Raw genomic sequence first — 13,083 nt, forward strand, 5'->3', positions numbered from 1 at the left:
CAAGCTTCTAGATGGAGGAGACAGGGCAGGCAAAGAATAGGTGATTCATGTCTTCTTTTATATTGCTTGTACCTATGATCAAGGATTGACATCTCTGTTATAAGGCCGATCCGGTTTTGGACATGGCTGAAACCGAGATATTTCAGTAAACAGCACCCAGGATCATCCAACATAATCAAGTTGTTAATTTATTTTAAGCAGCTCACTTCATTTCAATTTCCCTTCCCAATCTTAATTCCTACACATTTATAATGCAAAGAGTCATTACTTCTTTTTTCTTGAAGTATATGTATCATGTAAGATACAATAATATAAAGTAACCGATTACATAAATCTTTGACTAGCCGGGGTAGGGGTGGCCATAATGGTAATTGTAAGGACCATTTGTAATTAAAACCATGTCCTAGAAAAAATCATTATCTTATTCAAGAACACAAGAAATCTGACAACATGAAACAGTTCCGATACAAAAAGAAATATATTAAAATTAGCACAAAAAATATAAATGTATATCAGATATCTTCCTAGTTGTATCCTATTCACTCCTGAAACAAGAAGATGGCTTCAGCCCACCCTGTAACTCTAACTGTATATGACCTAAAGACAATTACTACTCGAGCATATTTTCAATATTTTCTCAAGCTAGCTTGGATTAAACAATTGCATATTTTCAATATTTTCTCAAGCTAGTTTGGATTAAACAATTGCAGGGTGTAAGTCTACAAATCTGCAAGTCATAACAAAACTATGAAAAAGCAAGTAGATTTTCCCATTTAAGTTGTCTTTCTTGATCCAAATGATTGTTTATTTTGTCTTGCTATGGAGGTTCTTTCCCCTAGCCTTTAATCTGGTTCGGATCAGGGGTCCATTATTACCATCTCCAAATGCAAGGCCATCAAACTCACTCACCTTGCTTTTGCTGATGACCTCATGATCTTTTCCTGAGAGGATACCTCCTCCCTTGACACTATTATGCACTGCTTGAACCTGTTCACTATGATGTCTGGGCTTTGCATCAACCCTGGGAAATCTCTCTTCTTGACTGGGATTGCGGAAGCCTCTAAGGTCTCTCTCCTTTAGATCACAGGCTTTACTTTGGGCTCTCTCGGTTAAGTATTTGGGCCTCCCGCTCATCCCTGCTAGGCTCTCGAGTCATCACTGCTCCCCTATGTTGGATATCATCAGAAAGCGTCTCCAATTATGGAAAGGAAAGCTCCTATCCCTTGCGGGCCGCCTTGTGCTTATCAGATCAGCCCTTCAAGCTTCATATATCTATTGGTATGGTATCTATGGTCTACCCAAGACGATTGTTGTAAAGTTTGAATGCTTATTTGCTTCCTTCATTTGGAAAGGGTGTGAGTCCTCTCGTTTCCTTAGCCCCGTTAGTTGGGCTGCTATATGCCTTCCTAAAAATGAAGGGGGGCCTTGGTTTGAGATGCATCAAGGATGTCAACATGGCAAGCATGCTCAAGCTTATACGGAAGGTTATTAGTAAAAAGAAAAGAATTTGGGTGGATTGGGTGTATTCGCGCCTCCTCAGGCAAGAAACTTTTTGGTTGGTCCGCTCTCCTTTCGTAAGTTAATCTCCTTGAAATTAGTAGCTTCTAGAGTTATTCTCTCTTGTATTGGGGATGGTGCCTCCACCTACCTATGGCTGGATCATTGGCATCCTATAGGGATACTATCTCAAATTCTTAGTGCTAGAAATATCTACAACTCTGGGCTCCCTAGGCATGCTATGGTTGCTGATATCATCTCTGCTGGTTCTTAGAACCCCCTGCCCTTGCCACCCCACAGTTAGCTGAAATCTGGTCCTCGCTGCCAGCCATCCCTCTCCCAGGGCCCACAAGGTCTGATCCAACTATATGGTCCCACGCTTCGAGTGGCATTTTTAGTGTAAAGTCCGCCTGGGACTTCATCAGAGCTCATGGATCTCCCTCCCTTTGGCATAAGCTCATCTGGTTCAAGCATCACATCCCCCGTCAAAGCTTCACTGCCTGGCGAGTCTTTATGAACTGTCTTCCTATGCAAGCCTTCCTTATTCAAATAAGCATCTAGGTCTTACCTTTATGCTATCTTTGTGGATCTGAGCCGGAAGACACGAATCACCTATTCTTTGAATCACCTATTCTTTGCCTGCCCTGTCTTCTCCTCCATCTAGAAGCTTGTTCTCTCCAAATGATGGCCGGTTAATAAAAGAATCCTCCCTTTCCAAAGGGAGTGGGTTTTGATGGAAATGACTTTCCAAGGGAAGACTATATGTGACTATGTGGGAAAGCTTGCCTTCTATGCTACTCTAAATCAAATCTGGATGGAGAGAAATCATAAGAAATGGACCTCCAACTCAGCCATTAGGAAAGATTTGGAGCTCCATATTCTTTGATGTCAAGGCGAAGATCTCAAAAGTCTCTACCACTTGTTCCCTCACCCCCAGAAATTCACTTTGTTACTTCTTGTGAGCTTCCAAGCTCTATAATCAAGAATCTTGAATCCCCTTGAGGGACTTGTTTTCTTTTCTCCCCCTCCCCTCTTTGGGGCTGTAATTTTTCCCTTCGTCTCTTTGGTAATAAATTATTTATTAGGCTAAAAAAAAAAAAAAAAAAAAAAGCTATGAATTTTGCTCGTATTTCACTATCCATGGCAACCTGAATTCAACATTTATAATATTTAGATGTACATACACGCATAAAACCATAAAATTTTGACATACTTGAGTGAATACATGGTTTACCTTCACAATAGAAGAATGATGCGAATACATGTTAAATGGCTGTGAGATATCAGCAAGCCAATCGTCAAGTTTTTCTTTCATTTTTCCATCAGCCTGGTCCATGGAAAGTTCAGAATAGAGTCATCAAATGTGTAAAAAAAATCAAATATAATAAAACAGAATCTATTAAGAAGAAGAGAAGGTGAAAGAAAGAAGAGAAAAGAAGTCAAGAGAGAGAGAGAGAGAGAGCTGCGATTGTGGAGCAAAGGGAGTCTCTATCGATGAGATTGGGGCTGCCCTCCTACATTTATTAAATAGGATAGCAATTACACAAGTCCTACTAGGAATAGGAAAGAAAAAATAGGAAACTAATCTAACTACTAACTTCTAATTGTATTAAGTCCTAATAGGACTAGAATACCCCAACGGAGGAGTCTTACGACTTGCACTAGAGACTCCTCCTCACGGTAGACTTCTAACACTCCCCCTCAAGCTAGAACATAGATGTTAATCATGCTCAGCTTGTTACAAATATATTCCACTCTACCACTCCCCAAAGACTTAGGGGATACATTTGCAAGTTGTTCTCCTATGCGAACATGACTTCTAGAAATAACTTCATGCTATAGATTTCCCCGAACAAAGTGACAGTCCACCTCAATATGTTTTGTCTTCTTATGGAACACTAGATTTGACAATATGGATCATAACTTGGTTATCACACCATAACTGCATAGAAGAAGTACACTCAAACCCAAGTTCCATCAACAGCTGCTTCACCCACATTAACTCACAAGTGACATGAGCCATAGCACGATACTCAGACTCTGCACTAGACCTAGCCAAAACAGCCTACTTCTTGCTCTTCCAAGACATAAGATTACTACCAAAAAATCTGCAGTACCCAATAGTTGATCACCTATCAACATGAAATAATCAAACCCAATCAGCATCACAGAAACCCTCATTATGGCTATGTCCATGATCAGAGTACAACATACCACGACCTGGAGCTTTCTTTAGATATCTTAGAATACGAATAATGGCATCCCACTATGAGGTTCATGGAGATGAAAGAACAGACTCACGACATTGACAGGGAAGGCAATGTCGTGAATAGTCACTGTCAAATAATTAAGCTTTCCCACTAATCTTCGATACTTCTCAGCAAAGCCCCTGGCCTTAATGGTTTCCATATAGGCTTCTTATCCTCTTGATGGGGGATCATCAAGAAAGATATCATCTCTGCCATCAGAAGCTTTTTCATCAACCCCTCCCAAATCTATGGAGTCAACCATACCTTCCTTTATCTTATCCACAAGAATGAATGTGCCTCCTCCATGTCAGACTTTCAGCCCATTTCCCTTTGCAACATCCTCTATAAGTTCATAGCTAAGATCTTTGCCTCCTGGATCCAGTTGGTTTTTTATTCTCTTGTCAGCCCCAACCAATCGGATTTTATAGCCGGTCGTAGCATTACAAACAATATCATTCTTTTCCATGAGATCGTTTGTGGCTTCAGTAAAAAATATCAATCTCCTTTTGCCCTCCTCAAGATTGGCATCCATAAAGCCTTCGACTCGATTAGATGGGACTTCATCTCCAAGGTCATGCTAGCTATGTCCTTTCCTTTTGTCTTTGTTAACTGGATCTACTCTTGTATTTCCACCCTCAATTTCTCCATTCTGGTTAATAGCTCCCCTGTTGGTTGTTTTGCCTTATTCGTTGGGATCAGGCAAGGTTGCCCTTCTCCTTGGCTCTCGAAGTCCTTTCTAGATCCATTTAAGCCCATATTGATGATCTTCTCATTTCCCCCCATCCCTAAATGTAAATCTCTCAAGCTCACCCACCTTGCCTTTGCTAATGACTTCATGATTTTCTCCAAAGCTGACACCCTTTCCATTGAGAGCATTCTTACAGCCCTCCAATCCTTTGAATCCCTTTTTGGCTTCCATATCAATCTCCTAAAGTCCAGTATCTTTCTCTTTGGGGTCTCAAATGATACCAAAGCTCCCCTCCTTTAGCTTATTGGATTCACCTATGGAACCCTTCTTGTCAAATATTGGGGCCTTCCCCTCATTTCCTCTAGGCTTACCACCCATTGTACTCCCATACTTGACAACATCTGCAAAAGGCTCCAACTTTGGAAAGGAAAGCTCCTCTTCTATAACGATAGGTTGGAGTTCATTCAACCTGTCCTCCAATCCTTACATTTATTGGTTTGGTATCTTCGCTCTCCCTAGAGCCACCATGAAGGCTATTGAGTCCCTTTTTTGCTGCTTCCTCTGGAAAAGTGCGGAAGCTACCAGATTCCTCCACCCCATTAGCTGGTCCTCCGTTTGTCTCCCTAAAGTCGAGGGAGGTCTCGGTCTTTGAAGGATTAAGGATGCCAACTCTATGGGCGTTTTCAATCTTGTCTGGAAGCAATCCTCCAAACAGAATAGCATTTAGGTCTCCTGGGTTTACTTTTCCCTTCGTTGCAAAGACTTCTTGTGGACCGCCCCTACCCCACCAGATGCCTCCTGGGTCTAGCATAAAATCCTTTAGGCAAGGCCTCTAGTCATTGAGAATAGCCAATATGTTGGGCATCTTAAGCCATTATCTATCTCTGTTTCTAAAGAGAATCAAGATGACACAAAGTAGCATATTTATATACATTTTATAGTTAACTGGAAGCAAATGTGTGTTAATTATCCTGCAATTCCACTACTAGGCATAACCACAATCAAGAAAGCCCACTGGATTAACAAGGTAGAGGCCTTCAGTTACGCCACAAATGACATGGAGATAGATTGGCAAGCCATCTTTCTACAGGCTAACCTAATACCAAATCAGATTGAAAACTATAAACTTCTCAAGGGTATGCAACGAACTACCGAAAATTTAATAATAAAACAGCATCATTGCTATTCTCTAGATATATAAAATCCTTCCCAGAATTTTGAGACACAATTTTTGAAGGCAAAGGATGCCACATAATATGGAGGTACAATGCATCAAGATTCATTTCATAGAAAAACACAGGACCTGAGAAATCTTCGGGAGATTGATTAAGCCAATGTCTGCCAACAAGTTTCCAAACTGCATGCGCATGTCCCTAGCACATCAGCAGATAGATAAGTAAAATTGAATGATGACAGTGCATAATCAATGATCAAATTAATCAAGAATATTCACATTGTGTGAGAAATTGCTTGCTCTTCAAGTCAAAAAGGAAAACACATAGGAGAGCTCTCCTAGAAAATAAAGAATTTTTTCAAATCTTTGACTGAAAATGAGAATTTAATAAGAAAATAATGAACTGAAGGAAGACACAAGGGAAGAAAGAATAATAACTGGTAATAAAAGAAAATGGTTAAATCAAAATGCAACTCCTAACCACATTCATAAAAATCCAACGGAATAAAAGACCAAAAGTGAAGAAGATGAACAAGTACCCAAAAGAATAGCATGATTTGTAGAGAACCTCAACATTCAGCCTCATAGGGTAAACATTTTGGTCCCAGATAAGTTGCATCAATGAACTTCCACTGCCAAACTCCAATGATGACATTTCATGACCTTGAGTTAACTCACTCAGAACATTTTTAGTTTCAAAACTTTATATGGGTGGTTGTCCTTTCTTGGAAAAACGAAACAATATTTTGTGATCATTTGCTCTATTAAAATACCTACAACCAATGTTCCACCAGAGGAAGTTAATCCATCATAATACCGCACATATATCAGTGCTGAAACCCCTGCAGGTCCCACACCTTCTATAGGTCTGTCTACAAGACAAACACAAGGTGGAAACAAGTTCTGTTTTTCCCATGCCTTCCATAGTTGGTGCTGGCTTGATGAGGATTTCCTGCGACAGAAGCTGGCTGCCGGCGCTGCCTCAATAGCCGGTGATACTCCAGCAACTGTCCAAACTCAGGCAAGTTTTTAATTTAATTTAAAAAAAAAAAATTGGCAATCTAATATGTAGAACACAGAACAACCACAGGGGCTGCTACCCATGACCAGAAAACTAACCATTTGTCTGGCGGTAAGGTCAAAATGTGCTCAATATGCAGAAGCACTTTCTCTGATACCACGACATTTCAGTCCTGGGATTCCTGCCATGACTCCCCAACATGGTTAGTAACTCTACTGATTTGAGTTCCTGATGCCTCCGGCCACTGCACAGGGTGCTGCTGTCACACACCAAGACTCTTTTAACATAAAAGATTTCTGATTTATGCATTCTCTCACAGACAGGGTAAGGTTGATGGGGAATCTGCTACCCTTTCATGCAAAATCAGGACCTTTCCTGGTGCCTATGGACGTCAAGGCATTCACAGACCCCTCAGAAGCCTTTTTTCAAGTATGAATTACTGGAGATACATACTTGGAGACATAAGGTGTATCACTGTTACCCTAATAGTATTTTAGTGTGAAGGCAATTTTTATTTATTTGATAAGCAACATTATTTGTAAATGGAAAAGTACATAGAAACACTGTGATACAAACGAAGCTAATAGGGCCATAGCTAGAGATACCATCCCAAAACCCCTAAAACAAAGGTGCTCACAAAGGGATATCCTCACCAAACAGAGTATTGGTCTTCACGAAGCAAGATTAGGCTGCGTGGTTAGTGCATCCTCGGATCACAAAACCCTGCTTTCAGATCACTATGGACCCACTAAATGAAGAAATTCCCAAATAGAAGGATGAGTGGATGAGTGGAAATTTTGTAAATTTCCTGAAGTTCAGGACCTTGAAATAAAGGAAAACAATAACAAGGACTAATTGGTAATTAAAGTACAGGGACAGCAAAGCTCCTGCCAAGAGGCCAAGGTAGCTAACTCAGCCACTTGTTAATAGGAAGTGCAGCTTGATTGACGGGGGAAAGTGATCACTAGAAGGTGGCTACTACTATGGAGGACCTTGATGAGTACACATGGGGAAATGGAGGGGTTTCCTGGAATTTCAGAAGAAAGTTTGGAAAAATAAAATTCAACTTAAGGAATTTGGGTCTTTAATTGCAGTCCGAAGAAGATCCTTTCTTCAGCCTCATGATGGAAACATGTACATCAGAGGAGAGGTTCCTTTTTGGTCGATAAAACTTGCTCAACTAGAATCCAATTGACCAAAAACTTTAAGGGAAGATTTCTAACTCAAAGATCTCTGAAGATCAACAAAAAATCGGTGATAAATATATAATAAGCTGATCATAAATAAAATTTTCCTGAAACTAGAAATAGCAGTAGAAGCAGGAGCAGATTTGGTTTCAGGCAAGTATGTTCCAGCAGGAAGGTGTGAATGAGGTAACCTTCTTGGGTTAAGTTGCCCTTCAGCACCGATTCTTACCCCAAAATTGGAGACTGAAAAGGGTAGTGTTAGAATAAGGATTAGTGTGCCGCAAAGGCACATTGCGGTTTTCCCCCCTCCACGGACCCTAATTAGAGTGGGGCGGTTGGATGGGGGTATAATTGTAAATACTTTATTTTCTTTGTACTCCCACCATGACTCTATCATGATAATCATGACTCCTATCATAACTCTATCATAATTTTATATTATAAATAAGGGACTTGTGTGATCAGTTAAAGATACACAAGCATTCTCCCATTCTTTCTGTTAACATAGTATCAGAGCCTAATTTATGATCAAGGTGTTCAGTTTCTCAACAGACCTTCACCTTCCCTCCTCAGAATTGGCTGAATTTTTTAGGAGATCATCATCACCATTACAGAGGAGATCGACCAGACTTGTGGCCTCATCTGCCAGGTCTCTATATCAAATCTCCCATCTTCTTTCATAATTAGGGTTTTCTCCCAAAACTCTAATTTGCTTATTTCAACAGTACTTCATCAAGCCTAATATTATTTGGAGTACCTCACTACCCTTACTGGGCAATTCGATCCAAGTATAGATGCTTTCTGACAGTTGAATTTTGAAGTTCTGGTATTTCTCATTCTCATTGTCGATTTTTTACTAGTTCAATCATTTTTGAAGTAACTACTGTGATCTCTGGGTCTGATGGACAAAGTCGCAATGACTACATGCCTTTTGGGACTAGCTCTGTGAAATTGGACGGAACTAATTACCTCGTCTGGTCTAGATCTATATATTTTGCCATCGCTGGTAGAGGTCTCACTGGACACATTACAGGGAAATTGAAGAAACCTTCTGATGAGGGTACCCTCAGGACAAATGGATCACTAATGACTCCTTAGTAATGTTTTACTTGATTGGTTCTATCCATCAATCTATTTCTCGAGGATTTTTTCTATTAGATATTGCTTCTCAGATTTGGGCTGTTGCCAAGGAGACTTATGGGCAACTAGGGAATGATGCTCAAGTATTTGAACTTCGCAAGAAGGTTCGTACCACTAACCAACATGAACTCTCTGTGTCCAAATATTATGCAAAACTTCGAGCTCTATGGTATGAACTGGACCATTATGCAGATTATCATCCCAAAAGTGTTGAAGACAGTACTGCATACACTAAATATGTGGACAAAATTAGGGTGTATGATTTCTTAGCAGGCTTAAATGTCGAGTATGATCAAATTCGTGTTCAGAAATTTAGCAAATCTCCCTTCCCTACACTGGAATAGTCCTTTGCTATGGTTTAAACGGAGGAATGTCACTGTATCTCGATGCTACATACTCTTACTACTGAAAAAATCAGTTCTACAGACTAGATCCACTATTACCTCTGAAGTAGAAAATCGAACTAGTGTTACCAAGGAGATTGTTAAATGTGAACATTGCCACAAACCATTCCATACCAAGGCCAACTGTTGGAAGCAATGGTACTGTTGACAGATACAAGGTAAAGTTGGTGGCTAAATGGTTCACTCAGACTTATGGAATCGACTACCAGGAGACATTTGCACCAGTTGCTAAGTTGACCTTTGTGCGAGTGTTACTCTCATGTGCTGTGAACCTAGGATGGGAACTCCAACAACTTGATGTGAAGAATGCTTTCCTCCATGGAGAGCTCGATGAGGAAGTTTATATGAAAATTCCACCAGGTTTCTCCAACGCAAGAACCCAAAGCAAGGTCTGTAAGTTGAAACGTGCTCTCTATGGTTTGAAGCAGTCACCTAAAGCATGGTTTGGAAGATTCCACACGGCTAAGACATCTGTGGGTTATTAGCAGAGTAATGTTAACCACACAATGTTCATAAAGAGGTCTAGTGAAAAAGTTACTATACTCATTATCTATGTGGATGACATCATGGTAATAGGAAATGACAACACTGAGATTGATCATCTCAAGCGTTTTCTGGGCAAAGAATTTGAGATAAAGGATCTTGAAAATTAAGGTACTTTCTTGGAATTGAAGTTGCCAGATCCTCAAAGGCATCTTTCTCTCTCAAAAGAAGTACATCCTTGATTTGCTATCCGAGACAGGTATGTTGGGTTGTCACCCTTCTGATATTCCTATGGAAGCTAGTAACCGGCTCAAGGAAAATGAGGGTGAACCAGTTGAAAAGGCCACTACCAACGGTTGGTAGGAAAACTAATATATCTCTCACATACACGACCTAACATTGCTGTGGCTGTTAATTTGGCCAGTCAATTTATGCATGATCTTTATTCCTCTCATATGGAGGCTGTTATGCGTATCTTATGATACTTGAAGTTAGCTCCAAGAAAAAGGATCCTCTTATCTCCTCATGATCACCTCTGAGTTGAAGCTTATATAGATGCTAATTGGGTTGGCTCACCTGGCACAAAGTCTATCTTTGGTTATTGTACCTTTGTAGGAGGGAATCTTGTCATTTGGCACAGCAATAAGCAGAATGTGGTGGCTAGATCTAGTGCTGAAGCAGAATTTCGTGCCATGGCACATGGGATTTGTGAGTTACTATGGTTGCGTACACTTTTAGATGATAGTGGTGTACCTGTTCGTTTTCCTATCATGCTTTATGCGATAACAAGGCTGCTATCAGTATTTGCTCATAATCTAGTATAGCATGACCGAACCAAGCATGTGGAGATTGATAGGCACTTCATCAAAGAGAAGTTTGATGCTGGTTTGATTTGTGTTCGTTTTGTAAAGTTTGGTGATCAACTAGTTGATGTGTTCACTAAAGGATTGGTTGGAAAGTTGTTCCATCCTAGTTTAGTCAAGTTGGGCATATGTGACATCTATGCATCAGCTTGAGGGGGAGTGTTAGAATAAGGATTAGTGTGCTTTTCTCCCCTCCACTAACCCTAATTAGAGTGGGGTGGTTGGATGGGGATATAACTGTAAATACTTTATTTTTCTGTTGTACTCCTACCATGACTCTATCATGATAGTCATGACTCCTATCATAACTCTACCATGATCTTATATTATAAATAAGGGATTTGTGTGATCAGTTAAAGATACACAAGCATTCTCCCATTCTTTCTGTTAACAAGTAGTATTGAGGGAGATCTCTCTATCGTTAAACCAGTTTAGCGCCGGAACAGAGCAACCCAATGAAAGAGAACAGGAAACAAAGGGAAAACAGGAGAGAAAAGAAAGGAAGAAGGAATAGAGGTGGTACGTGAGATTGAACGGAGATGGCAGAAAAGAATGGAGAAGAAGAGGTAACTGATGGTTGACCAACCTGGTCACTAACAACTCCGAAGAAGGAAATTTAAACCAATATTTTCAATAATCTCAGCATAATTTCGGATGTAGAATCATAGACTCATAGTATAAAGAGAGATAAAGATTTCAACTCAAAACTCCGCAACGTAAACAAATAGGTACATTCCTACGTTAGCTTATATAAAAGTCAAATTACAGAATTAACCCCAAATAACTAAAATAAACCCTACCAAATCCTATTGGATCAGAATCCCGGTATGGGTTTCCAGATTGGGTCATATCGGTCCAGGCACACAAATGCAACTGCATTAGTGGTTTACAAGACTTTCTTGAGAAATTCTCTCTATCCACTCCTCTCCTTCGTGCTGTTGATTCTACAAATTCTACTTCAATGTGATAGAACAATGGGCACCAATTGTGGCAGCCACTTTTGGCTGCAGATAGCAGAAAGGCAGTGTGTCTGTGTGTTCTGGATTGGCTTTCCATCAATCATGTTCCAATAAATACTCTGAGTGGCATTCCTCTACCATGGAAGATGGTAAGTGGAAAGTTACAAATAGTTTTTGGAAATAGCTCTCAATCACAAGTCAAGAGCTCTTGAACCCTAGTGAACATCACAAGCCCTGTCTCCAACCTCTGACAAATTGGGTCATTTGCTTTTCAAAATCCAATACATGGGCCCATGCCTAGGATGGCTTGGCATTTGTAGATTGGTTATATGGAATTTAGGGCTGGACCAATAAAAATTTCTGGCCTGATCCATAGTTTATCACAGTTCCCCATGTTACCCAAACGATTCCTAAGCTAATATTCATGAATAGAGGAATTCAACAAAGAAATCAACAGTATTAACACAGATAGGGGGTGTGGAGGAACTAGGAACACAAAGACAATCTAGCAGAATATTATACAAATATGTCTTTGGAACAGAAAACAAACCTTATCATGTACAAAACTGAACTGCTTAGAAAAAAGGAATTGCAAAAGTTTTGTGCAGCTTTCAATCCTTTCTGCAAGAGTAAATATTATATTGGAGGTAATCTGATAATAAAAATGAAGCATTATTGCATATGGCAGAGAATGGTGACCTCATGCAGAATCTTAGCCCATTTCTTGTATGCAATAGCCATTATAAGGTGGTCAGAGTGCCTGTCACTGTCACTTGAATCACTTTCTCCATCCAGCTTGCCAGACAATAGTGAAAGTTTTGCTCTTTCTACATTTTGTTTCTAGAATATGAACAATTCAATGTTAATCTATACCACAATTTTCGTAAAATGTAAGAATAGGAAACAAAATGTAGCATTAAAAAATGGACCTCATCTTTTGGAAATACGAAGGGCGACTTGTAACTCAAACATGCAGAAATGGAGAGAATCGGAGATAAGCATCCAAATATACAACCATATAACATCATCTGCAGTGCAGAAGAAAAGAACAAGTTTAATACATCCAGGTCAGAGAAAGCAAGTTGTAAATTTGTAATCATATTTCATATTAAAGAATTTATGGTCCAAAATGCCAAGCCATTTGGAAAGAAGAAATGCCAACAATGCATGTCTCGAGCACTTGCAGAACTTAACTCTTTTAGATAAAAAAGTTATAAAGCGTCAGAATGAAAAATAAATATAAAAAAAGAAGGATATTGTTAACAGCCAAACCAGGGTAGAATGCTTGAGTGAATAATGAGATCACTCAAGCCTCTATTTATAATAAGCGAAGCAAAAATGAAAATTATAATAAGCAAAGCAAAAAAATTATTAGTATGCCCCCCTTTCCACTGCCCCTCACTAATTAGGGTTGGTGG

General features: G+C 39.7%; 1 protein-coding gene across 1 annotated transcript in view; it reads right to left on the minus strand.

The window, feature by feature from the left end:
* The window catches only part of LOC122067175 (DExH-box ATP-dependent RNA helicase DExH7, chloroplastic-like), a gene marked incomplete at its 5' end in the record, with an annotated part of 80,754 nt that overhangs the window by 12,327 nt on the left and 55,344 nt on the right, over positions 1-13,083 (minus strand). Inside the window, 5 exons of the mRNA XM_042631019.1 lie at positions 2,732-2,824; positions 5,738-5,807; positions 12,216-12,286; positions 12,365-12,505; positions 12,595-12,693. Coding sequence (XP_042486953.1) covers positions 2,732-2,824; positions 5,738-5,807; positions 12,216-12,286; positions 12,365-12,505; positions 12,595-12,693 — 474 coding nt within the window. The remainder of the gene's footprint in view (positions 1-2,731; positions 2,825-5,737; positions 5,808-12,215; positions 12,287-12,364; positions 12,506-12,594; positions 12,694-13,083) is intronic.

Source organism: Macadamia integrifolia, unplaced genomic scaffold (assembly GCF_013358625.1).
Source record: "Macadamia integrifolia cultivar HAES 741 unplaced genomic scaffold, SCU_Mint_v3 scaffold275, whole genome shotgun sequence".
NCBI classification, from domain to species: Eukaryota; Viridiplantae; Streptophyta; class Magnoliopsida; order Proteales; family Proteaceae; genus Macadamia; species Macadamia integrifolia.